The sequence below is a fragment of the Lepus europaeus genome, chromosome 1 (assembly GCF_033115175.1).
Source record: "Lepus europaeus isolate LE1 chromosome 1, mLepTim1.pri, whole genome shotgun sequence".
Lineage (NCBI taxonomy): Eukaryota > Metazoa > Chordata > Mammalia > Lagomorpha > Leporidae > Lepus > Lepus europaeus.
The window spans coordinates 144948079-144972878 of NC_084827.1; the positions used below are offsets into that span (position 1 = coordinate 144948079).

Below are 24800 nucleotides of genomic sequence, written 5' to 3' on the forward strand. Positions count from 1 at the left end.
GGCCATTATCTATATATTGTATTTAAGCCCTCAAAACAAACAGTTGAATTCTTCACACTGGCCTTCCTAGATATCTATGGGATGAGCTTATTTAAATTGGAACTTTACATTGGAACTCTCTGCCTTACTCTGTCAGCTTCATCATCTTGACTATATTCCTAAGAGATGTGACATTTATTCCTGGAGTGAAGCTATAACCAGGTTATGTTAAATATTAATCTAGAGATGATAATAAACTGTGTTAAACCAAACACTGAGCATCAGGAAGAAGGAAGGGCAACAGGTTCTCCTATAAGCAGTCTGGATACTTTATAGATGACATCCTCCTAAAGAGAAAGAAAAAATACAACAGAAAAACCTGGTCATTTCCACCTGTATGATCTCTGCCTTCTCTGTTAAAACGTCAGTGCGTGGTCCCAGGGCACCGCTATTTCTTTGGCGTGTCCTGAATCCTCAGAGTTTGGCCTGAGTCTCTGTCTCACACTGATGGGGCAGAAGGTGTGCTTCAGAGTGCCAGAAAGCTACTTACGAGGCCAGAGCTGTGGCATAGTGGGTTAAGCTGCTGGTTAAGTCCTGGCTGCTCTATTTCCGATCCAGCTCCCTGCTAATGTGCCTGGGAAAGCTGGGGAAGATGACTCAAGTGCTTGGAAACTCCTGGCTCCTGGCTCCTGCCTGGCCCTGACCATTGCATCCGTTTGGGGAGTGAATCAGAGGCTGGAAGACCTTTCTCTCTGCCTCTGCCTCTCCCCCTCTGTAACGCCACCTTTCAAATAAATAATAAATAAATAAATCTTTAAAAAAGAAAGAAAGAAAGCTACTTACCTGCATTTGCCTGGACTTGGTGTACTTACTAATAAAAGAGCCTTTGATAACTTGGCCATAATCTCACAGAAGTTTAAAATAATCAAACCAAGTATTGCTATGAATTTGGATTTGCAAATATCTTTCAATGGGAAGATCATGCTGGTAGTAACTGCAATTTATTCAGCTCTTGTTAAATACTTTAAACTGACATAGACATGTCATATAGAGTATTTTGTGTTTTTATTAATATGTGGGATTATTAAAATATGAAAGATAAAGTGAAATGTCCTCTTAATTCTAAATGTCAGGGATAGTGCCTGTAGACTATATATCTAAGCATATATATGTTATGAGTATATGCACACAAATACATGTTTTTTTTTTTTTTAAAAGATTTGTTTACTTGAAAGAGTTACAGAGAGAGAGAAAGAGAGAGACAGAGATCTTCTATCTGCTGGTTCACTCCTCAGATGCCCACAATGGCTGGGGGTTTGGCCAGGCCGAAGCCAGGAGCCAAGAGCTTCACCCAGATCTCCTATGTGGTTGCCAGGGGCCCAAGTGCTTGTGCCACCTTCAGCTGATTTTCCCAGGCCATTAGCAGGGAGCTGGATCAGAAGCGGAGCAGCCGGGACACAGACCAATGCCCATATGGGATGCCGGGACACGGACCAATGCCCATATGGGATGCCGGCATCACATAGCTTTACCTGCTATGCCACAATACTGGCCCCCAAATATATATTTGCAAGTACATGGAATTAATATTATACATATTATTTAATGATCCATCCTTCACTTAATACGCCCTGTATCTATTTTCATGTCAAATACATAAAGCTCTCTCTTATCCTTTTTAACACTGTATAATATTCCATTTTATAAAAAATGATTTATCTAAATGAAAGGCAAAATTATATAGAGAGAGACAGAGAGATCCTCCAATATGCTGATTCACTCCCCAAATGGCCATAGTAGATAGGACTGTGCCAGGCAAAAGCCAGGAGCCTGGAACTCCATCCGGGTCTCCCACATCTGTGGCAGGGGCCCAAGTACTTATGTCATCTTCTGCTGCTTTCCCAGACACATTAGCGGGGAGCTGCACTGGAAGCAGAGCAGCCAGGGCTAGAACTGTGCTGATATGGACTGCTAGTGTCTCAGGCAGCTGCCCAACCTGTTATGCTACAACACTGGCCTAGGCAATATTCCATTTTATGTGCTGTAATCAGTATTTGGTTTCATGTTGGTGGACTTTTAGGTGGTTTATAGTTTGGGGCCATTATAAACAGTCATTCAGTAGATATTTTGACTTACGCTTCTGCACTCATGTTTTCTTTTCTTAGAATTAGCTTCTAGAAGCAGAATGTTCACTGAAAGCAGATAGCCAATTACCCCTTAAGAAGGCTGCTTCAACTTACACCAGCATTACTATGTCAAAGTGGGCATTTTCGCTGGCACCGCGGCTCACTAGGCTAATCCTCCGCCTTGCGGCGCCGGCACACTGGGTTCTAGTCCCGGTCAGGGCATCGATCCTGTCCCGGTTGCCCCTCTTCCAGGCCAGCTCTCTGCTGTGGCCAGGGAGTGCAGTGGAGGATGGCCCAAGTCCTTGGGCCCTGCACCCCATGGGAGACCAGGAGAAGCACCTGGCTCCTGCCATCGGATCAGCGCGGTGCGCCGGCCGCAGCGCGCTACCGCGGCAGCCATTGGAGGGTGAACCAACGGCAAAAAGGAAGACCTTTCTCTCTGTCTCTCTCTCTCACTGTCCACTCTGCCTGTCCAAAAAAAAAAAAAAAAAAAAAAAAGTGGGCATTTTCCCTAAACCTTACCAGTATGGGCACTTCCTTTGCCTGTCTTTCGACATGGTTTCTCATTTTTGCAACAATCTTGGGGGGGAGATACTACTATTTCAGTTTAGAGGTTAATAATCCCCTGAGACTCAGGGAACTAACCTCTCCCATCCCCGAGCTCGCCAGAGACAGCACTGGAGTTTGAGCCCCATCATTTATGGCTTCAAAACTGGTGCTTCCTCTGCCTCCCTGGGCTCATATAGTCGCGACCTCGCGAATTTGCTTTGGGCTCATCTGCATTTGCCAGGCTCACTGCTCTCTCACTGGGGGTGGGCCTCGCCCTCTGGCAGCTTCCTGACTGGCTGTTCTCTCCCCCTCAGGAGCCGTGAAGACGTCCATCCAGGAATCGGCAGCCTTCATGCCTCAGGTATGGGATCCATGAGCTGACTTGGCCCTGTGTTGTATGTGTGATTTAGGGGCAGCGAATGTTGACTTCTTTAGAATTGTCTGTCCCTTGAGAATTCTTTGTGACTCCGACACCCTAGGAGCATGGTTCTCTGGAGAACTCACTGAGCAGGGAACCTCAAGATGTGAAAGTGCATTTTTTTTTTTTTCATCAGTGAACTTTGGAACACAGGAAACTTCCAAAGCGGCACCTCTTGTCTCAGCTGAGTGTGAGTGCCCAGCCCATAAGCAGGGAGTGACAGGACCCCGAACCTTGATGCCTTCTTTGCGTTACTTCAGGTTACCGTGGAGACAGAAGACTCGGCTTTTCTGTTTCAAATTAATTTTCTTCCACAAAGCTAGGGCATGCATTGAGAGACTGCAGTGTTCAAGAAACTGGAACAGTTTGTTTATCGCCAACACAGGACCTCACTAGAGGACACGCTTGGTATTAAAGCGAAATGTCAGTCGTGCTGACTTGGTGCTGTATGTTCTCAGTGACTCACCTGCCAAAGGCAGCTTTGAGGAAATCCAGTAGAAGAGCTGTTCTATGGGCGGGCATGTACAGGAACAGAGCAGTACCGAAAGGTTTAACAGTCCCTGCCTTCCTTTCCAGCACCCACCAGAAGAGAGATACAGGATGCAGAGCAAGCCCCTGGGGATCTGCCTGATCATTGATTGCACTGGCAACAACGTAGGTACGTGTGGAAGCTGCCCCGCAGGAAGCCATGACCCAGACAAGCCGCGTGCGATCAGGGTGCTCCACGCTGGCTGCTGTAACACACCACACCAGGCTGGGACGTCTGTTCCCTCACTCATGATGTCACAGCCCAGGATGGACTGCATGTGGGGGCCTTTGTTCCATGTGGCCATTCCGTGGCTCCGTCACCTTCTACAGGACCCTCTGCATCTGGCTGACGGATGACGGAAGAGAGTGGGTGAGGGTCCCATGATGGATGGATTCCAACATGAGGTTGGAACTCAGTTGTGTGTCCCCAGGGAACTTCGGTGGACACGGCTAAGTTGGGCTAGCTGAGTGTCAGGAGAAAGAAGCCGATTTGGGGAACACGGGGCACGGTCTCTGGCCCATGCTGTGTGCTGGGTGAGAGTTCGTGTACTGCGGTCTTGTCTTCCACCCTAGATGCTGTGTCAGGGTAGAGTCCTGGGACCCAGGGGACATTCACAGTGTGGGAGGCACACTGACTTCAGGAATCCTCAGGTGCCCTATGGTTTCCCCTGTGGACTATGAAGGTTTTCCTGGGGTATGTTAAACATGCGTGTTCACTTAGCCAGATGTGTGCTTGGGTATCGTCTGCTCCACGTATCACTTGGTTTTGCTGTCCTTTACTTTGCTTGTTGGCTTGAGTCTGTTCCACCAGTCTGTCTCTGTTGTCTGGATCTGATTGATTCTTTTGTTTGGTTGTATTTGGTGCCTGACTTAAACTAAATCATCAGTGAGAATAAGAGCTCAGGTGTGCGGAATAACGTTTCATTATTTAGCTCTTCCTTAAAAGGACTGATCATTGTATTTCCACATTTTTCTAATTTTTCAACTGTCTCTTAGAATGAGTCAGAAATAGCTTTCAGGCTCACTTAAAATGTTGCCACTAGGAGTTTTATAAAAAGAGTGCCAAAGAGAAGGTCAAATTAGCAAACATGAGGCTGAATTTCCCGGGATTTCAGCTATGACCCTGCTCTCACACCCTATTTTTGGATAGTGAGAAATGCTGTCTCCTCAGCTTTAGCAACATGTCCTTTCCTTTAACCATTAGTGCACAATGACAACGGGGAAGTGTTTTCTCAATGAGTCACTTCCTCTTTTGAAAGAGATCCTGTAATTGTCCTCCACTTCTGATGGTAGTTTTGTTTCATTCACCAGTGGACATGGTGCTGTCTGTCATATTTATATCTATTGTATCAGGAGAATCAAAAGATAAAGCTGTCACCTGCTGTGAGTCAGAAAACTCTGTTATTTATGGCTGGAATCCAGGGTCTATGCTTGCTTCCTTTGCTGGATTGTGAGCCCCTTGTGGGCAGGGCCTAAATGTGCATTTCTCTGCATTGTAGGAGCACGGGCAGAGTTGGGACATGACAGCATGGGTTTGGCTCACAGCTCTTCCGTGTCCCATCTTGTGACTTTGGGTGACTTCCCAAGCCTCTTTGAGGCTCAGTTTCTCTTTGATAAAGTGGGTTGATAATAGGCCCTACTTTAGCAAGCCTGGGCAGAGTGAGTGAGTCCATATTTATAAAGGGCTTAGAACCATGTTTGGCACATCATAGTCATGTACTAAATGCCAACTAACATTATTTCCTGATCTTGCTCATTTAATTTTATTTATTTTTGAAAATCTAATAGGGAGGGAGAGGGAGAGGAAGAGGGAGAGGGAGAGGGAGAGAGAGAGAGTGAGAGAGAGAGAATGTTCCCATCCACTAGTTTATAAATATTTGGCAATGGCTGGGGAAGCTGAACCGGGAACTAGGAATTTAATCCAGGTCTCCATATAGGTGGCAGAAACCCAACTACTGAAGTACCACTGCTGTGTCCTAGGGTCCATATCAGTAGGAAGCTAGAATCAGGAGCCAAGCTGGGACTTGAACCCAGACAGTCCCATGAGGGATGCAGGTGTTCCAGATGGTGGCTTAGCCACTAGTTCAACCGCCTGCTCCTGCTTGTTTGATTTTGATGGCAAACCCCCAGCAAGAACTCAGTGTGGCTTTGTCTTGCTACATGGAATCTCTCCCCAGACAAGTGAGGGACCAGGAATCTGAGGATGGAGGTGAGTGCCATGTCCCCACAGTCTGTGGCACACTGGAATGGAGATGACGACTTGAAAGATAAGTACGAAGGGGCAACATTCTGGGGACCACAGCTGCCAGTCATCGGTCTGGCAGAGGAGACTCCAAGTAAAACATCTGGGTTGCAGGGAAAAGAGAACTGGTAGGAGCGGAAGATGGAAGAGGGGAGTAGAATTGGAGGCGGAGTTTGGGCCCTGTGTCTTTGGCCCAGGGTGTGAGCAGGTGTTGGCTGCAGATGTGCGGCTCCCATGGCCACTGATGCATGTGCACGTGGGCCCCGACAACGAGAAGGGCAGCTCTAGGCAGCAGGTCCTTCCTGGTCAGCAGAGCCCTTCCACGTTCAACATCTTGAAGATGGAGTGCTAGGCAGGAGTGGGCCCTGAAGGGGTTCCTGGGTGCTTAGCACTGCGTCTCCCCTGGGAGTCAGGGTTCTCTAGGCTCCACCCCTTTCTGTCTCAGGGAACAAAACAAATTGCTCGGCTTGAGAAGTCTGTAAGATCTCCCAGGCTCAGGTGGCTAATCAACAAGTGAGAAAGGAGACAGTGCGTTTTCACTCTCATTGTGTCGCAATCCTCAGGCCAGAACTCCCCACTGCAGCCGCCCAGCAGGGGAGTGTTAATGATTATGAAGTGGAGAGATACAGGCTCCTCTTCCCACACCTTCCCCCCAGGCCTCTAGCTCTTCAGTTTCCTCTGGGGGGGGGGGCGGGTTGTGCATGGAGGACTCTGGCTTGGAATCCTGTTTTCGATGTAAAGTGCTTGGTGTTCCACGCCACACTTTATTCCTTCTTTTTCATCTTACCAGCAGTTGAGGGCCTCACCTGGAGTGATTATGTGGTGTTTCCTCTATCTGTGTAACTTTGCCATCTGGTTAACGTTGAATATTCGGGAGGAGTGCAGGAGTCAGATAATAAAGAGCCAGACAAGATAATTGCCAGTTAAAATAAGGAAATGAAAGAAACTAGCAGGGGCGTGAGAAGACTAACTTGGAGATGGTAACGATCAGAGAATACGAATTATTAAAAATCTAGCCATGGGGCTGGCGTTGTGGCACAGCAGGTTAAGCCACCACCTGAGATACTGGCATCCCCTGTGAGCGCTGGTTCAAGCTGCTTCCAGCCCAGGTCCCTGCGAATGCGCCTGGGAAAGCAGCAGAAGATGGCCCAAGTGCTTGAGCCCCTGCCACCTACATGGGAGACTCAGATAGAGATCCAGGCTGCTGGCTTCTGCCTGGCCCAACCCTGACCATTGCTGCCATTTGGGGAGTGAACCAGCAGATGAAAAATCTCTCTCTCTCTCTCTCTCTCTCTCTCTCTCTCTGTGTGTGTGTGTGTGTGTGTGTGCTTTTTGAATAATAAACTATATTTTTAAAAATCTCCCATGTGCTAGCTACTTTCCTAACTGCCTCACATGAATTCTCTTTTAGTCCTCATAGACAATACTATGAGATAGGTGCTTGTGTCCATTTCCAGCATGGGCAAGCAGAGCAGTGAGCTGCCTCCCCAGCATCTCTAATTCTGAGAGAGCTGGCAGTCCAAAGCTCATCTCCAAAGCCTATGCTTTTAGCTACTTTGCTTTAATGTAAATTCCACAAGGCGGGTGCATTTTATCCGTGCCTTACACATTGTGTCTCCAGGAGCTGGCACAGAGGCATTCAGTACATATTCATGGGTGAAAGAGTGAATGAATCTGCTCCCCTTGTAGCTATACATTTCTTAAACTATTCCTTTTGATCTTTAAATTTCACACACTCTCTTGTACCTATCTTCTCCTTCTCTCCTCAAAGAAAAAAAATCATACCTATATTTTTAAAAAAAGATTTATTTTTATTTGAAAGACCAACTTAGAAAGAGAGAGAGAGAGAGAGAGAGAGAGAGAGAGAGAGAGATCTTCCATCTGCAGGTTCACTCCCCAAATGGCTACAATAGCCAGGGTCAGGCCAAGCAGAAGCCAGGAGTCTAGAACCCCATCTGGGTCTCCCACATGGGTAGCAGAAACCAAATAAGTTGGGGCATCTTCCACTTCTTTGCCAGGTGCATCAGCGGGGAGCTGGATAAGAAGTGGGGCAGCTGGGACCCCAACTGGCACCCACATGGAATGCTAATGTTGCAGGCAGTGGTCTAACCTGCTATGCCCCAACTCTGGTGCCTAAAATCAAACCTTTATTCAAAGAGTCTGCAAATTCCCTAATGTTTATTCCTTCCTTTGTCCAGTAAGTGTTTATTGAGCACCTGCCTTGTGCAAAGTAAGATTGGCTCTGAGTGATGCACATATAATCAAGGCAGTGAGGCAGAGCCTGGTGTCAGGGCCGTGTTAGGAGGGTAGGTATGGTTATTCTTCGGTGGGTCCTTCTCAAAAAGAATCCTTAGAGAGCTTAGGAACCCCTTCTTGAGGCAGACATAAGCGCACAGGGATTGGGGGTTAATGATCTCAGTTTGGCAGAAGTTAAAAACCAGTCCTTTGTGTGCCGTGTTTGCCAGTCACCCAGCAGACTAGGCCTGTGCTGGCCCATGTGTGCGTGCCAGACCTTGTAGTCTTGTTAGGAATGTGGAAACCAATGTCCTACGTGCCTGGCAGATGGACTTTGGAGCTTGGCCTGAAGCTGTGGTGGTTTTGGAAGCTTCCAAGTAAAGGATGATGTTTGCAGATTGTATGAGGAAGTGTTTTTTCCCTCATTGGCTATTTCTGGAAAGCTTGAAAAATTTCCTGTACTTTGTACAAAGGCTAAGACTTAGATGTTTCTAGTAGACATTGCAAATTTCCATTAGTTGATTAATTAAATTTCACCACATATATATATATTTAAACATTTATTTATTTATTATTTGAAAGGCAGAGTTAGAGAGAGAGAGAGAGAGAGAGAGAGAGGTCTTCCATTCAATGGTTCACTTCCTAAATGGCCACAATAGCTGGAGCTGGGCCGATCCAAAGCCAGGAGCCAGGGGCTTCTTCTGGGTCTCCCACGTGGGTGTGGGGGCTACTGCTTTCCCAAACCATAGCAGAGAGATGGGCCACAAGTGGAGCAGCCGGGACTCAAACCAGTGCCCATATGGGATGCTGGCACTGCAGGCAGAGGCTTTACCTGCTAGGCCACAGCGGCAGCCCCTCAACTTCATCATTCTTTGGTTTTTCAGATTTATTTATTTATTTGAAAGAGCAATAAAGAGAGGGGGAGAGACAGAGAGATAATCTTCCACCTGCTGATTCATTCCTCAAATGGCCACAAGAGCCAGGGCTGGACCAGGCTGAAGCCAGGAGCCAGGGAATTCTTCCAGATCTCCCAGGTGGTTACAGGGACCCAAGAACTTGGGCCATTCTCTGCTGCTTTGCCAGGTGCATTAGCAGGGTGCTAGTTTGGGAGTGGAACAACCAATGGGTACCTGTAGGGGATGCCAGCGTTATGGGCAGTGGCTTAACTGGCTACTGCAAAATGCTGGTCCCTGCTATGCTTGCTAATCTACTGAAAGGTCTAAGAATTTTCCTGTAAAGAAACTCCTGTTAGCCTTGTCACCCTTACATTTCCCATATACCTTTGACCTTGGGACCATGGAGAATACCTGCCCACCTTCTGTTCTGCTCCTGTGCTTGGTAGTGATTCCAACTGGGTTCACAGAGATACTCAATAGATGATTACACATAAACTGGAGCAGCAGGCCCCCTTTCTCATTTCTCCTGTACCCTTATTTAACTTTGATAGAAAGCGTTAGCATAAATGTGCCGTCATTAGACCAAAATAAATTCTAAATTAATGAATGAGTCCACACCAGCTCATGACTGTATTTGGCTTTGGGAGTTTTACCTCCATAGTCCCCAAACCTTTGAGTAGCACTGACCCTGCCCTTTCGCTTTTTATAAGCCCTGTGCTAACTACAAGGCTGGATGTCCCCTCTCTCCTACCATTTCACCCAGTTATTTCCCAAAGAGCTGTTGAAACTTACAGAATCGGGGCTGTGTTGGGGAAGGAGTTTCCAGGGTGTGTAGAAGGAGAAGTGGGACTTGCTGCAGTCTGTTCAAGTTTTATTTTCCCTACTCGGCACCCACGTGTTTCTTCCCCTGTGTGTGGTCACGGCCATTTTTGGTCATGGTTTTTGGCTTCACATTCAGCCTTAGCCTCCCTTCTTCCCTGCTCCTGTTTGATCAGATACGGATTTTTCTTCCTGGGACTTCAGAGTCCCATCCCTCCTTAGCCTGCCTACTCAGGGTCACCTTCCTTCAAAGCCCAGACAAGTTCAGACCTAGGAGAAGGGGCTTAACCCCAGCAGCCAGGACTTCAACTCAGATCTTGTAATTCTGAGACTGGTTCCTCTTTCGCCCTGTGCTCACTGCCTGCGGCCAGGGGCGCTCCAGCCAGGACCCACAGGGAGCCCAGATAAAGAAAGGAGCCAGAAGGGCCTGGAACGTGCTTGTCCTGTCCGTCCCTGCACACCGTCACAGAAAGGGAGACCCTGGTGACGCTTCCCTTCAAGGGCTTCAGTCAGGGAGGAAAGAGAGGGTTTGGAGGAAAGTGAACCAGACCCAGATAACCAGGAAGCCAAAGAGCTTTGAGTCTGGTGTTTCCCTGTTTGCTTCTGCCCCCTAGAGGAGAGAATATTATATGGTCCTTAGACGTGTTGAGCCCTGCACAGCAAAGCAGTAGTGATGGGAATGGTGTTCCCCCAGTCCTGATTCTCTCATTGTCCCGTATCCACCTGAGCATGGGACTGGCCAGTGGAGCCCTCAGAGGAGATGGCTGGGAGACAGTGCAGCCAGGCCTTTTATACTCCAGGGAGAGTTTAGGAGGGCAAGGGTGTCACTTAATAGGCTGTCAGCAACCTGTCAACCAAGTCCCCCATTTCTTTATGATGCTTGTTGTAGGCGTACAGATGCTAGCACCTTTTTGTGTCTCTTCATTATTACTCAGTGTCATAATTTCATTTTCTTCACCCTTAACTATGGGCTGGGCCTAGGGGCACAGGACAGAGCCTACCTGTAGACTTAGATCGTGCTGATTCTCGTTTTCCTTATGCCAGGAGTGGTCACATGACTTCCCCAGTGAGTTCCCTACCAACCACTCCCACATCGAGTGGCTTTATTTGCGCTGTTGAATCCTCAGGGCATCTCGTGGCGTGGTTGTCATCACTTTTATCTTTTTTTTTTTTTTAAATTTTTTAGAGATTTATTTATTTATTTGGAAGGCAGAATCACAGAGGGGCAGAGGCAGAGAAGTCTTCCATCTGCTGGTTCATCCCCCAAATGGCTGCAAAGGCTGGAGCTGTGCTGATCCAAAGCCAGGATCACCCCAGGAGCCACTGCTGTGCCTCCCACGTGGGTGTAAAGACCCAAGGACCTGGGCCATCCTCTACTGCCCTCCCAGGCCATATAAGAGAGCTGGATCAGAAGTGGAGCAGCCAGGACTCAAACCAGCACCCATATGGGATTTGGGCACTGCAGGGGGCGGCTCCATCTGCTACACCACAGCGCCGGCCCAATATATTGTGTTTAGATATCATGTTCTTCAATCTGCATTAACGTGGAGCAGGTCTTCAGCCTTTCATGACATTATCAGCTGTGAAGAGTATTGGCCAATTATGTCCCTCACTGAGGTTGGTCTATTTTTTTTATGACTGGTTTTGTGTTATGAGGTTTTGGAAGAATACTGTGTGGGTGATGTGTCCTTCTCAGTGTTCCACATCAGGAGACACGTGATACCAATTTGTCCTCCCCTCTCTCGTATAAAGATTTATTTATTTATTTGAAAGGCAGAATTACAAAGAGAGAAACAGAGAGACAGTGGCTGAGACAGACACAGAGAACAGTCGTCTTCCACCCGCTGGTTCACACCCAAATGACTGCAACAGCTGGGGCTGGGCTAGCCAAACCCAGAAACTTGGAGATCCATCCTGATCTCCCATGTGGGTGGCAGGGACCCAAGTTTTTGCACACTCTCAGGTGGCTTTCTCAGCCACATAAGCTGGGAGCTGGCTCAGAAGTGGAGCAGCAAGGACCCAAACCAGTACTCATTTGGGATGTGACAATGCAGACAGCAGCTTAATCCACTGTACCACAACACTCACCCCTGTTCTCTTTCTATTTTTTTTTTAACTTTTATTTAATGAATATAAATTTCCAGTGTACAGCTTATGGATTACAATGGCTTCCCCCCCCCCATAACTTCCCTCCCACCCGCAACCCTCCCCTCTCCCGCTCCCTCTCCCCTTCCATTTGCATCAAGATTCATTGTCAATTCTCTTTATATACAGAAGATCAATTTAGTATAAAGATTTCAACAGTTTGCACCCACATAGAAACACAAAGTGAAACATACTGTTTGAGTACTAGTTATAGCATTAAATCACAATGTACAGCACATTAAGGACAGAGATCCCACATGAGGAGCAAGTGCACAGTGGCTCCTGTTGTTGACCCAACAAATTGACACTCTAGTTTATGGCGCCAGTAACCATCCTAGGCTGTCGTCATGAGTTGCCAAGGCTATGGAAGCCTTCCAAGTTTGCCGACTCTGATCATATTTAGATAAGGTCATAAAAGACAGAGTGAGGATAGTAACCAATGATCCTAAGAGTGGCATTTACCAGGTTTGAACAATTATACAGCATTAAGTGGGGAAGAGGACCATCAGTACACACATGTTGGGAGTAGAGCCATTGGTGGTAGAGTAGAGGTTACGATTACAAAGGAATGAGGCCCAAGTGCACTAGACAGGGCCTCGCGTTCCAGCGCTGGTGCGTTGAGTCTGGTGCTGGTGTCCCGAACTTGGGCTCCCACGCTCTCCACGCAGGTCCACTGTGAATCACTAGTTCCGGAAGAGTTTCCTCTGCTGTTTCATCCCCTACTCTTCCTTGACCCTGCAGTATCTCCACTTATATTAAACTTTCTTTCCCCCCGGACTAAGTGTGCGCCCTGCCTATTCCGCCATCTTGCCCTGCCCCCTGTCATCACTTTTATCTAAAGCTGGGCGATCCCCTTCGGGAAGGTCGTGCAGCCCACGGTGTGTTCAGGTCGGCACTGGCAGGCAGGTGTGTGGCTCGAAGTCTACTCTTTCTGCTGCCTTACACTTAGTCCTTTTTCTGTGGCCAATAGCGCAGTACTGCAGACTGGGGAGGCTTGACTGAAAAGAGTTTCCTTTTGGCTCATGGTTCTGGAGGTCTGAGGTTGAGAGGCCACATCTGGTGATGGCCTCTGGCTGGCAGAGTCCTGGGGGGTGCAGGGCATTGCTTGGTGAGAGACAGGAAGCAGGTGAGTGCATCTCTTGTAGTCTCCATCTTCTTATAAAGACACCAGGGTTCCATCATGGGGCCTCCACCCCGAATACTTGTTCTAGTCCTGATCACCTCCCAAGGGCCCACCAGTAAACACCATCATTAGATGAAGTTTCCACTTTCTTAATACCTCACAGTGGGGATTGCATTTCAACACAAGAAGCCCTGAGGGCTGGACACTCAAACCATATCCAAATGGTAGCCTCCTGCCTCTCAAGGCAAAGTCAACCCAGGATTCATAGAAACTAGAAGAAGGGCCTCTGGGGGCAGAGGAGGGGATCTTGGCCAAGGCCACACTGCTCAGTCATAGGTCACACTGGGAAACAGGTCATGAGAGAACCTGGGGACTCTGGAAATGGTCACCACTTAGATGCAGGGGCCCCCGTCTCATCCCACAGCAGGTGGAGGTCAGGGAAGGCGTGTGTCTCCATCACTGCAGCCATCTGGGCCTAGGCTTGGAATGGCAGCCCGCAGACACACCCATCCCTGCATCTTTGGGTGCTGCGTTAATTTGAGAAAGCACCTTTGGAAAAAAAAAAATCCCGGTTTGTTCTGCCTGGGGAGAAAAGGTTTTGTTCTGCCTTGGCTTGGCTGGACTTGAGTGGGCTCAATCTTTGCCAAAGGCCAGGAATGATGAGGGTGTCTGGGGATGCAGGTGTAGGAGGGAATAGATCATGGTTGGAGAACTGGGAACATGAAAGTCAACATCTTTCTTCCTCCCTCCCTCCCTCCCTCCCTGCCTCTCTCTCTCTTTCTTTTTCTTTCTTTCTTTAAGATATTATTTACTTACTTGAAAGTCAGAATTACAGAGAGGCAGAGAAAGAGAGAGAGAGAGAGAGAGAGAGAGAGAGAGAGAGAGAGGTCTTCCATCCACTGGCTCACTCACAAATGGCCACAACGGCTAGAGCTGAGCTGATCTGGAGCCAGGAGCTTCTTCCGGGTTTCCCACACAGGTGCAGGGGCCCAAGGACTTGGGCCATCTTCCACTGCTTTCCCAGGCCATAGTAGAGAGCTGGATTTAGAAGGGCAACCAGGACACAAACCAGCGCCCATATGGGATGCTGGCACTGCAGGAAGTGGCTTTACCTGCTGTGCCACAGCACCGGCCCCAACATTTTTCACATTTCGGGTTGATTGTGTCCCTCCTACCCAGTTCTCAGGTCCCCTGTACATCACACAAAATCAGAAACAGCTTAACTAATGGAGATGGGTCCGAGCCTAGGAGTCCCCTGCAGGTCTTTTTCTCTTGCTTCACTCCAGTGTTGTTCTCTGTGTTTGTTTTCTCCAGAGGCTCTTCAAAACACCTTCGCTTCCCTGGGCTATGAAGTCCAGCCCTGCTCGGCTCGCCGTGTGGATGACGTAATCCGGACTCTTGGCCAAGTAGCCTGCATGCCCCAGCACCGAGACTATGACAGCTTTGTGTGTGTCCTGGTGAGCCGAGGATGCTCCCAGAGCGAGTTCGGAGTGGACGAGCATCACTCGGGGTTCCCTTTGCATGGCATCAGGAGGATGTTCACGGGGGACTCATGCCCTTCTCTCATAGGGAAGCCAAAGCTCTTTTTCATTCAGAACTATGTGGTGTCAGAGGGCTGGCGGGAAGACAGCAGCCTCCTGGAGGTGGACGGGCCGGCAGTGAACACGGCGGAAGCCAAGGTCCCGCAGCCGAGACCCTCCCTGGTTCACCGGGAAGCTGACTTCTTCTGGAGCCTGTGTACCGCGGACGTGTCCCTGCTGGCTCGGGCCCCCAGCTCACGGTCCATGTACCTGCAGTTCCTCTCCCAGAAACTGGGCCGAGAAAGGTGAGCCCCGTGGAGGTGGCTGGGCCTGCACCATGTGCTTATGTCTTGCTCACACCACTATGCTGTGCTGATGCCCTTCTCTTCAATGAGAAAGAGAGATTTTTCCTTCCCCAGTAGGATTGCCTTAGGGATATGGTGTGGACGTGGCTTAACTTATGAATACGTCATGTAAGTTCATAATTTGGGTATTTTTCTTCAAAATTAAAAAGTTAAAAAATATTTGGGAGGCAAAGAGAGAGACAGATATTAACAGCACTCCTGTCTCTACAAGGTTCACTCCCCAAATGCCTGCAATAGCCGGGACTGGGCTGGGCTGGGCTGAAGCGGGGAGCTGGGAACTCAACCCAGGCCCCCCATGTGGGAGGCAGGGACCCAATTACTTGAGTCAACATGACTGCCTCCCAGAGTGTACACGAGCAGGAAGCTGGGGTTAGGAGCAGAGCCGGGACTCGAACTAAGGTGCTCTGATATGGAATATGGGTATCCCAACCCGTATCTCAACAGCTGGGACAAATGCCTGTGCCCAGATCAAGACATTTTTAATTTTTTTATTATGATAAAAGCAATTCAATCTACCTAGCAATTCATCCTACCTAGTCGAACTAACCTCTATTAACTAAGCCTTCTAGATTTTTTTGTGGATACCTGCACAGTCAGATATAATTATGGTTTTAAAGCCCAAGTGGAATCGTCTGTTACTTCGCCACCTGCTTTGAGTTTGCTTATTGGTTACATCACACACATTTTTGCACATTGTGGGTCAGATTTCAAAAGCATCCTTTGAATGTCTCCAGAGTAACCCGTGACACAGCTATAGCTTAATTTGCTTGACCAATCTTCAATTGTTGGATAGTGTTTTGCCGTAGCAGAGAGCTGGGTCAGAAGGGGAGCAGCCGAGACGTGAACCGGTGCCCATATGGGATGTTGGCAATGCAGGCGGCAGTTTCACCCACTACGCCACAGCTCCCGCCCCCAAGTCTTGTTAGACACATTAGTTATCCCGCCCTCTTTCTGTGAGGTCTCACTTTTTGTGGTTTTAGTTACCTATGGTCAACCTCATGAGGCCTGAGAGCATTGAATGGAAAATCCCACAAAGAAGCAACTATAGGCTTTAAATGACTGATTATAGCATATTGTTATAATTCTTTTATTTTATTATTAGTTGTTGCTAATCTCTTACTTTGCCTTATTTATAAGTTAAACTTTATCATCAGTATGAATGTATGTATAAGACAAAAAACGTGGTCTACACAGTGCAGGGTTTGCTACCCTCTGTGGTTTCAGGCATCCACTGGCGCTCTTGGCTTGTGTTCCCCAGGGGATGAAGGGGGACTATTGTACACATTTTTAATGTTACTAGAACGAATTGTGTCAATGACCTGGTTTCCATTTAAGCTGACTGAAGCCACATGTACCTCAACTCTCAGATTAATTGGCTTGTTTCGTTGGTTCCTAATTACAATGTAGAGCGTCTCCAAGCTACTTATCAAATGCATTCTGGCTGTGGCTGTGAGGACCCCATGAATGGACCTTGTGGCCTTCTCTCCCCAGTCCCTCCAGGTGTGGCAGGGCAGGAACAGGGAGCCTGTAAAAGGATCAGCCCAGTCCTCCAAGGCAGATCCTCCATGGGCCAGTGGAATGATTGCCTTTTACATCCATCATGGGTTTGTGTAAGTGACCCAGGCTGCATATCACCTGGCTGCTGTGTCCACAGAGCGAAACTCAGTCTGTGGTCTTTGAGCCAGAGTGATGTCGGTTGTTGAGATCATTCACAGAGTGGCTTCTAGAGCATTTAAAAAGGCACAGTTTCAAAAACTTCACGCATGTCTGCTGACTCATTTCACCCTAATGACAATCTGTCTTCTCGTTGGTATTTGCATGGCATTAAAGCTTCCCTTTCTTGTTGCCTCCAGGAATCGCCCACTCCTGGATCTCCACGTTGAACTCAACAGCAAAGTGTATGATTGGAACAGTCGCGCTCCTGCTAAGGAGAAGTACCATGTCTGGCTGCAGCACACTCTGAGAAAGCAGCTCATTCTTTCTCACCAATGAAAAGCCAAAAGCTGTTCTTAGTTCCATGTCCGAGAGAGCGAGAGCGAGAGCGAGAGCGAGAGAGAGAGAGAGAGAGAGAGATCTTTCATCCACTGGTTCACTCCCCAGATGGCTGCAACAGCTGGTGCTGCACCAATCCGAAGCCAGGAGTGAGGAGCTTCTTCCCGGTCTCCCATGTGGGTGTAGGGCCCAAGCACTTGGGCCATCCTATACTGCTTTCCCAGGCTATAGCAGAGAGCTGAATTGGAAGTGGAGCAGCTGGGACTCAAACTGGCGCCTATATGGGATGTTGGCACTGTAGGCGATAGCTTAACGTGCTACACCTCAGCACCCACCCAATATATTATATATTTTTAAAATTGGCTTTGATGGATGTGCATCTGTGTGCATTTATGTATGTTTTGCCACAGTTGTGTCACTGAGGGTTAAAAGAGTGGAAGGACAGTTTTCAGACTCCATGACCAGTTATTCCTACTTGAAAAGTTTTTTTGCTGTTGTTGTTTTAATGTAGGAAGGACCCTTGAGAGTTTCTTTACCTGTAGCCTGGGGACATGAGTAGGAAGTAATGTGTAGCCTACAGACATCAGTAGGAAGCCACTATATTTATTTATATTATGTTGTACTTTGATGTTTATATAAATTGCCAAGAAAATATAAATAAAACTTGATAAATTTCACAGATTAAACTTTTGTTTGTAAATATAAATGGAAATGTAATGATATACTTTATTCATTCATTCAAAAGCACAAGGCTAGTATATTGGATTTTCTTAAAGGTCTTAAACACATTGCATATAGATGAATGCATTTTTCCAATAATTACCTAATGATCAATACATTTGGTTACCAAAGTAAGTGTATACTGTGTTTGGCTTTATTTCTTAATTTGCTTTATAGTCCTATTCTTTTGCAGGTTTACATTTCAAATTCTCTGAGGTTATGGCAGGCAGGAGTTGATAGTCTATAAACCAGAGATTAAGATACAAAATGTGATTGAATGTGTTCTACAAGTTGGCTTGGCTGAGTCCATCATCTGGTTAGATGAGCAGCTAGATTGTATCCATTACCTTGGGAGCTACCAACTGCTGAAATTATCCACTTTGACCCATCAGATATGCTTGATTTTTTTCCTGATCTCATTCCTCTCATGTATTTTTAAAAAGATCTTATTGCATATATTTGAGGTTTGCAACGTGGTGGTGTGAGATACACAGATAGTATCTGTATAGTATCTGCTCCAGTGGGGAAGCACATCACATTTCTATGCTCTCATATCATTAATTCCTTGTGACAAGGACACCTGAATTCTATATAACAAGAATCCCTAATCCCATACAATTTTATTAACCTTAGTCCCCCTGTTATACTTTAGACCTTTAAACTTGTTCACTTTATTTGTATGTATTCTTATCAGAGTCTAACCTCTATACTTAAAAATAAAAAGTAATCATATGGTCTTTTGTATTATCTGAGCCTTGAATTCTGAAAATCTTTCACATTAATGTGCACCTTCTTGGCTCTGGATGATTAACTCTTTTATCATTCAAAGTATACAAGTAATGGAAGATGTAGCACAACACAAAGATCTATTTTTAATGTTTGTTTAATCTCATTAACCAGGAAGTCCAGTGGTAGGGGGTAGTTGCTTTGTTGGTTGATTTATTGGCTCGGGGCTGGCGCCGTGGCTCAGTTGGTTAATCCTCTGCCTGTGGCGCCGGCATCCCATATGTGCACCAGGTTCTAGTCCCGGTTGCTCCTTTTCCAGTCCAGCTCTCTGCTGTGGCCCGGGAAGGCAGTGGAGGATGGCCCAAGTGCTTGGGTGCCTGCACTCGCGTGGGAGACCAAGAGGAAGCACCTGGTTCCTGGCTTCGGATCGGCATGGTTCCGGCCATGGTGGCCATTTAGGGGGTGAACCAATGGAGGGAGGACCTTTCTCTCTGTCTCTCTCTCTCACTGTCTATCTGTCAAAAAAAAAAAAAATTATTGGCTCCAATGATGTCATCAAGGACTTGATCTTTTTCACCTTTTCTCTCTGCAACCACATCATCTTGGCCTTGGTTTTCAGATTTGTCATCTAATGGCTTCAAGATGGTTATGGGTCCAAGTATGACATCCAAATGTCAGAAGAGAAAGCATGTCTTCCTTCTGTCTCAAGTTTAAAGGAAAATTTCCCCAGAAGTGCTCCTTCCCTTCACCTCTCATTGGCTACAGTCGCAAGATGTGTCCATCCTTAAACCAGTCACGGCAGGGGCTGTGGCGTGGTTGTGCTTGGCTTATATCAACACAGATTCAGTTCCTTGGAACTGAGTAGAGATTCTGCCTCCCTGAGGTGCAATGGTCTTCACAAGCTGGGGTCCTGTGGGGAAGTTTGAAAAAGTGGGGCATGGCACCTGCTGTAGGGTAGCAACCATAGTCATCCCAGAAGGGTGAGAACACCATAACATTGTTTAAACTGAAGCACACAACGATTTTTCCAACTTGCAGAGGAGATCAGCAGTAACACCAGGTGCAGCATGTGAACAACCAGTCTGATGAACTGATGTTCTTCAGAAATTAGAGCAAATGTTCGGAATGTGCAGCATGCATTCCAGGGAAGGCATCCTACACCTCTCCCTGCTGTTTGTGAAGGTCATTGTCCTACCTTTCCAGCCCCGTCCTCTCCCTGCTGTGGCCCATGGTCCATACCATGTCTTATCCCATCTGCCTGGCGTGGGGAAAATTTAGAGCATGGCAAATCAGCATCTTTGTTGCCTTTCCTTCCCTCTTTTTACACAATCATTTTTAAAAATTATGTTGTATTGTCTATTTCTTTACTTCTTCTTTTTTGATGTTGGATTCTGTTGTTTATTACCATCAAGCATCAGTCAGTCCCCCAATCCCAATGAGAAGAGTACTACTTGTAATTACTACTTGTAATTCTTTGTGATTTTTGCTCACTAGCATGTGGTATGGTGTGGAGGGAAGAGAGGTGGTGGTTTCAAGCTTAGGCTGACCGTGCCTCCCTTGCCTACCTCACAGAATTGTTCTGAGGCTGAAGTGAGAGATTCTTTATGACTACGTCTTGCTAAGACCATGCCATTAGCTCACATTCTGGAGGGGCTGATTTGGAAGGGTGGAATCAAACATGGCATTGCAGATAGGATTTGGGTATGTTGAGATGGAATAGAGAATGTGTTGTGGGCGAGAAAACAAGTCAACTGAGGGACAAACAGTAATACAGGGCAAGCTGAAGAAACCTTGGATGTAACTTAGCACGTGTGAGGAGGTGTGAGTAGGAAGGTATGAGTTGCAGGCTGAGAGATGGCTGGAGTCAGAGGGTGGAGTGCCCTGAAGGTCCCCATCTTTTAACTTTAGCCCATCTTCATGTAAGTTATTTTTCTTATTTTAATAATAGAATCTTTGATTCTTTCTTTGCTTCTTAAAAATGCATTCATTTATTTGATGGGTAGAAAGAGAGAGAGAGAGAGAGAGAGAGAGAGAACTCTCATCTACTGGTTCACTGCCCAAATGCTCACAATGGACAAGGCTGGACTGGGTCAGAGCCAGGAGGTGGGGAAGCCAGGAGCTCAGTCCAGGTCTCCCACGTGGGTGACAGTGACCCAACTATTTGAATCATTAGCTCTGCATTCCAGGGTCCCCATTAGCAGGAAAGCCAGAATCAGGAGCCAGAACCAGCAGTCAAACCCAGGCCTTCCAATGTGGGACACAGGTGTGCTAGCTGGTGTCCTAACTGTCAGGCCAAATGCCTCCCTCCTTCTCTGGAACTTTCTCTGGAGCTTTTGTACATGAGCACTTGATGATTAAATGCTTTTCTTACTTTTCACTGGGTATAGTTTTTAATTAAATATTTGAGATAAACTTAGAATTATATATAGATAAAAGAATGAGTAATCCAGATTAAATAAAATGTTCTTTTAAATATATATTATATATATATATATATATATGAATCATATCATTTTAAGAGGCAGTACTCCTAAATAGTCATGTAAAAGAGATGAGGGGGTGAAACTATTTCAAACATCACAGTAGCCCTGCCCAATAACTAGGCAAATGTTCAGATGAAAGATTTCACTAGCTGAAGTTTTATGTAGGTGTCAAAATTTTATATCCATACATAAACATTATATATACACATAAAGTTTATATAGTATATATAAAATAAAATGTTATCTAAAATGAGAACTTATATCAATTGAGCTGTTTTCAGCTCATTTTACGTGAGCTATTTCATGTAATCCTCAAACCAGGTTTACGAGGTAGGTGTTATTGTCCTCGTTGTATTAGATGAAGAAAATGAGGCAAAGTGATATTGAGTAGCTTACATGCGGTCACCTTGCACCAGTATGTGAACTCAAGCTGTACAGAGTCGCTTCACTACACTTCGAATCACAATAACCAGTCCTTGGGGTGACTTCTACAAAGAATGTTACAGCACAGGAGATGCTCATACAATAATCTTCCCAGGACAAGCACCAAATATCATATCCAGTACGTTTATAGTAACTATCCCTAAAATAAAAACGAAAAATTCCTTTCCTAGGTAAACAAAGTCTATAAGGCTGGCAGAAGTGTAATGGCTGTTTTTGCTTTTCTTTTCCAAATTCTCGTCTCTGTATTTGAGGATACTGCTGCCTATACCAAAGCCAAGCTCCTTCCATTTGAGTCTGAGTGTTGGGGGCTCATTGCCAATGAAGCCACCTCTCTGTTCTTAGATTCCAGTTCATTCTAGCTCTAATTTTCTCCATGAATTGGCCTTGGTGGGGGTCTTGTGAACATTTCTTGTCTGCAGCGTTTGCAATGGAGCCTTTTCTCTTCTCAGACTCAAGCAGCAATTTTTCAGGATTAAGCACGTTTCTTGTGCCACCAAGAGGTCAGACTTTAAGGTCAGCCTTGTCAAATTGGCTCACTTTCCCTACTAGCCACTCTTCCTAGTTCTCTCTAGTCACAGAAACCCTGGCCACACTGTAGGGATAGCTGCGTGGTGAGTAGGAAGAAGCTTTGTTGGATGATGGTGTGAAGGCAGCACACCTGCCTCTGGACTTCTACAGGAGAGAACAACAGTGGGGGGTTATATTTCTCTTAACCTAACTAGTCCAACTGATATTGTTGTTTGGTTAGAATGTATAAAATATGTGTGCATGTTGTAAATTTGAAAGAAAAATTTGTCTAGGGGCTGCCATTGTGGTGCAATGTGTTAAACCTCTACTTGCAATGAGTGCCGGTTGTGGCCATTTGGGGAGTGAACCAGTGGATGGAAGATCTCTCTCTCTTTCTCATTCAACTCTTCTTTTTAAATAAATAAATCTTTTTAAAAATCTAGCAGATTATATTTATTTTCCAATTATTTTTAAATGTGTGTGCACTTAAAATCTGAGGTAACCTAAGTATTTAGCATGCATGATAACATTTTTATCTTTTTATGGGCTAGAGATGATCAATTAAGACATTATAGTGAAGTTTAAAATGTGTCCGCAGAGAAGTGTGACTGACAGGAAACTGTCATTCTAATGGAACCACTCAATTATAGATCAGCTTTTGGACTGGGTTTGTGGTGATGGCCGGTTCACAGTGAACAGGAGTTTGAAAGATAAATACATCAAGTTGAGAATGAAGAAGTTACATGAACCATGCACATGTGTTTAGTATGGTCAAGATGACACAAGAGGGACCAGTGCTTTTCCGTCCACAAGGCCTTGTTTCCCAAGCTGGTCCTCGCTTGCTTGCTGCAGCCCCCGTAGAGAAATGCAGGACTTCCAACAAGGCCATTGATGAAACGACTCATCTTCCAGCCAGGAAACCACAGGGTCTCCTCTATTCCCTGGGACACTTTCTCTTCTTCCCTTTTTGGACTACTCCAAAGCTACAGGGCCTCGAGGCATTTTATTTATCCAATCATCAGTTGATGGACATATAGGTTGATTCCATATTTTTGCTGTCAGGAATTGAGCTGCCATAAGCATGGGGGTGTGGTTATGTCTTTATATGCTGACTTTGTTTCCTTTGGATATATTCCTAGGGGTGGGATAGCTGGGTCATATGGTAGATCTATTTTTAGTTTTCTAAGGAACCACCATATTGTTTTTCCATAATGGTTATACCAATTTGCATTCCATCAATAGTGTATTAGGATACTTTCCTCTCTACAACGTTGCCAACATTTGTTAATTTTTGATTTTTTGGGTAATAGCCATTCTAACTAGAGTGAGGTGATTGATACCTGGTTGTGGTTTTCATTTGCATTTCCCTGGTGGCTAGTGATCATGAGCACTTTTTCATGTGTCTGTTGGCCATTTATATTTCTTCCTTTGAAAAACGTCCATATCCTTTGACCATTTCTTAACTGGATTGTTTGTTTTGTTGTTGTTGAATTTCTTGAGCTCCTTATATGGTCTGGATATTAATTCTTTATCAAATACATAGTATGCAATATTTTTTCCCATTCTGTCCATTGTAAGTTGTTAACACATTTGAATAAATCCCTGACACAGCAGTTGCCTTTGTTTAACTTTGTAAGAAACCCCAAGATTGTATTTCTAAGTGGCTGTCCTACTTTTCAGAGTTCCTGTGGCTCCACATCCTTGTCAGCATTTGGTATTGTCAGTGTTGAAGATTTTACTGTTTTATTTTGTAATGCCCTGGTGGCATTTGATGATGAGCGTTTTTTCCTATGCTTATTTGCTTTCTGTCTTCTTTGTTGCAATGTCTATTCAAATACTTGTTCAGCAGCCTTTGCTGAAAATGCTATCTTCTTTATTGGATAGCCTTTGCTCCTTTTTCAAAACTTAGTTGATTGTATTTGTGTGGGTCTATTCCTGCTCTATATTGTGTTCTACTTCAATTATTCTTCTCATCATACCATGTGATCTTCATTATAACATTTTTTAAAAAAATTATTTATTTATTTGAAAAACAGAGCTACAGAGAGAGAGAAAGAGGGAGAGAGAGAGATATCTTCCATCTGCTGGTTCACTCCCCAAATGGCCACAGTGGCCAGGGCTGGGCCAGGTTGAAGCGAGGAGCCAGGAGCTTCATCTAGTTCTTGGGCATGTGTGGCAGGGGCCCAGACACTTGGGCCATCTTTTGCTGTTTTTCCCAGGCACATTAGCAGGGAGCTCAATCAGAAGTGGAACAACCGGGTTTCAAACTGGCACCCATATGGGATGAGGGCCCTGCAGGCCACAGCTTAACCTGCTGCACCTCAATGCTCACCAGCCCCATTCACTGTAAGTTTATATGATGTAAATAATGTTGAGAGAATATAAGATTTTATATTGATTCACTTTACACAGAGAATATATTACTGTAACTTTAAAAAATAAAAACTAATTATTACAAAAGGTCTAGTGTCTTATGTATATATATAAACATATCTATTTTAAACATGAATAGCATAATGTTTTCTCTTTCTTTTCATTCACATGGTCATGTCCGTATTTGTGTGTATTTATATGATGTTTAAGTCATCACAGTTCTTCATTATTTGAACAATGGCACAAAAACATCCAATTCTTATTGGTGAGAACTTCCTGCCCTGGATCTGGGGTTCCCCTTCCTCGCTGAGTCCCTGGCTGGTGTAGATTAGTCATTTCCAAGAGTGGGCATTTTTTCAACTGTCTTCCATCTTTAGTCTCTCCCTCCCTCTTTGTTCCTCTCATCTAAGAACAAGCTCTGATCCTGTATCAAGTAAATTCCCTCCCCTTTAAGCCACTGTCCTGTGTAACCTGTAGACTAATCACCATTCTCTCCATTCCTTCCTGTCCCATGTATTTCATACTTCCTGTCGCTTACATGTCACCTAAACCATTCTACCAAATCTTCAAGATCCTACACCTGCTGGTCTTAGTTACAAAGCCAGGGGTC

The 24800-nt window shown here is 45.7% G+C and overlaps 1 protein-coding gene across 4 annotated transcripts in view; it reads left to right on the forward strand.

Annotated features, from left to right (window-relative positions):
* CFLAR (CASP8 and FADD like apoptosis regulator) overlaps positions 1-24225 on the forward strand; it is a 54983-nt gene extending 30758 nt beyond the window's left edge. For all 4 annotated transcript variants that reach the window (XM_062189913.1, XM_062189908.1, XM_062189904.1 and 1 more), the window contains 4 exons: positions 2969-3015; positions 3649-3730; positions 14375-14885; positions 16799-24225. In XM_062189913.1, coding sequence (XP_062045897.1) covers positions 2969-3015; positions 3649-3730; positions 14375-14885; positions 16799-16937 — 779 coding nt within the window. In that variant the 3' untranslated portion in view covers positions 16938-24225. The remainder of the gene's footprint in view (positions 1-2968; positions 3016-3648; positions 3731-14374; positions 14886-16798) is intronic.
* The last annotated feature ends 575 nt before the right edge of the window (positions 24226-24800 follow it).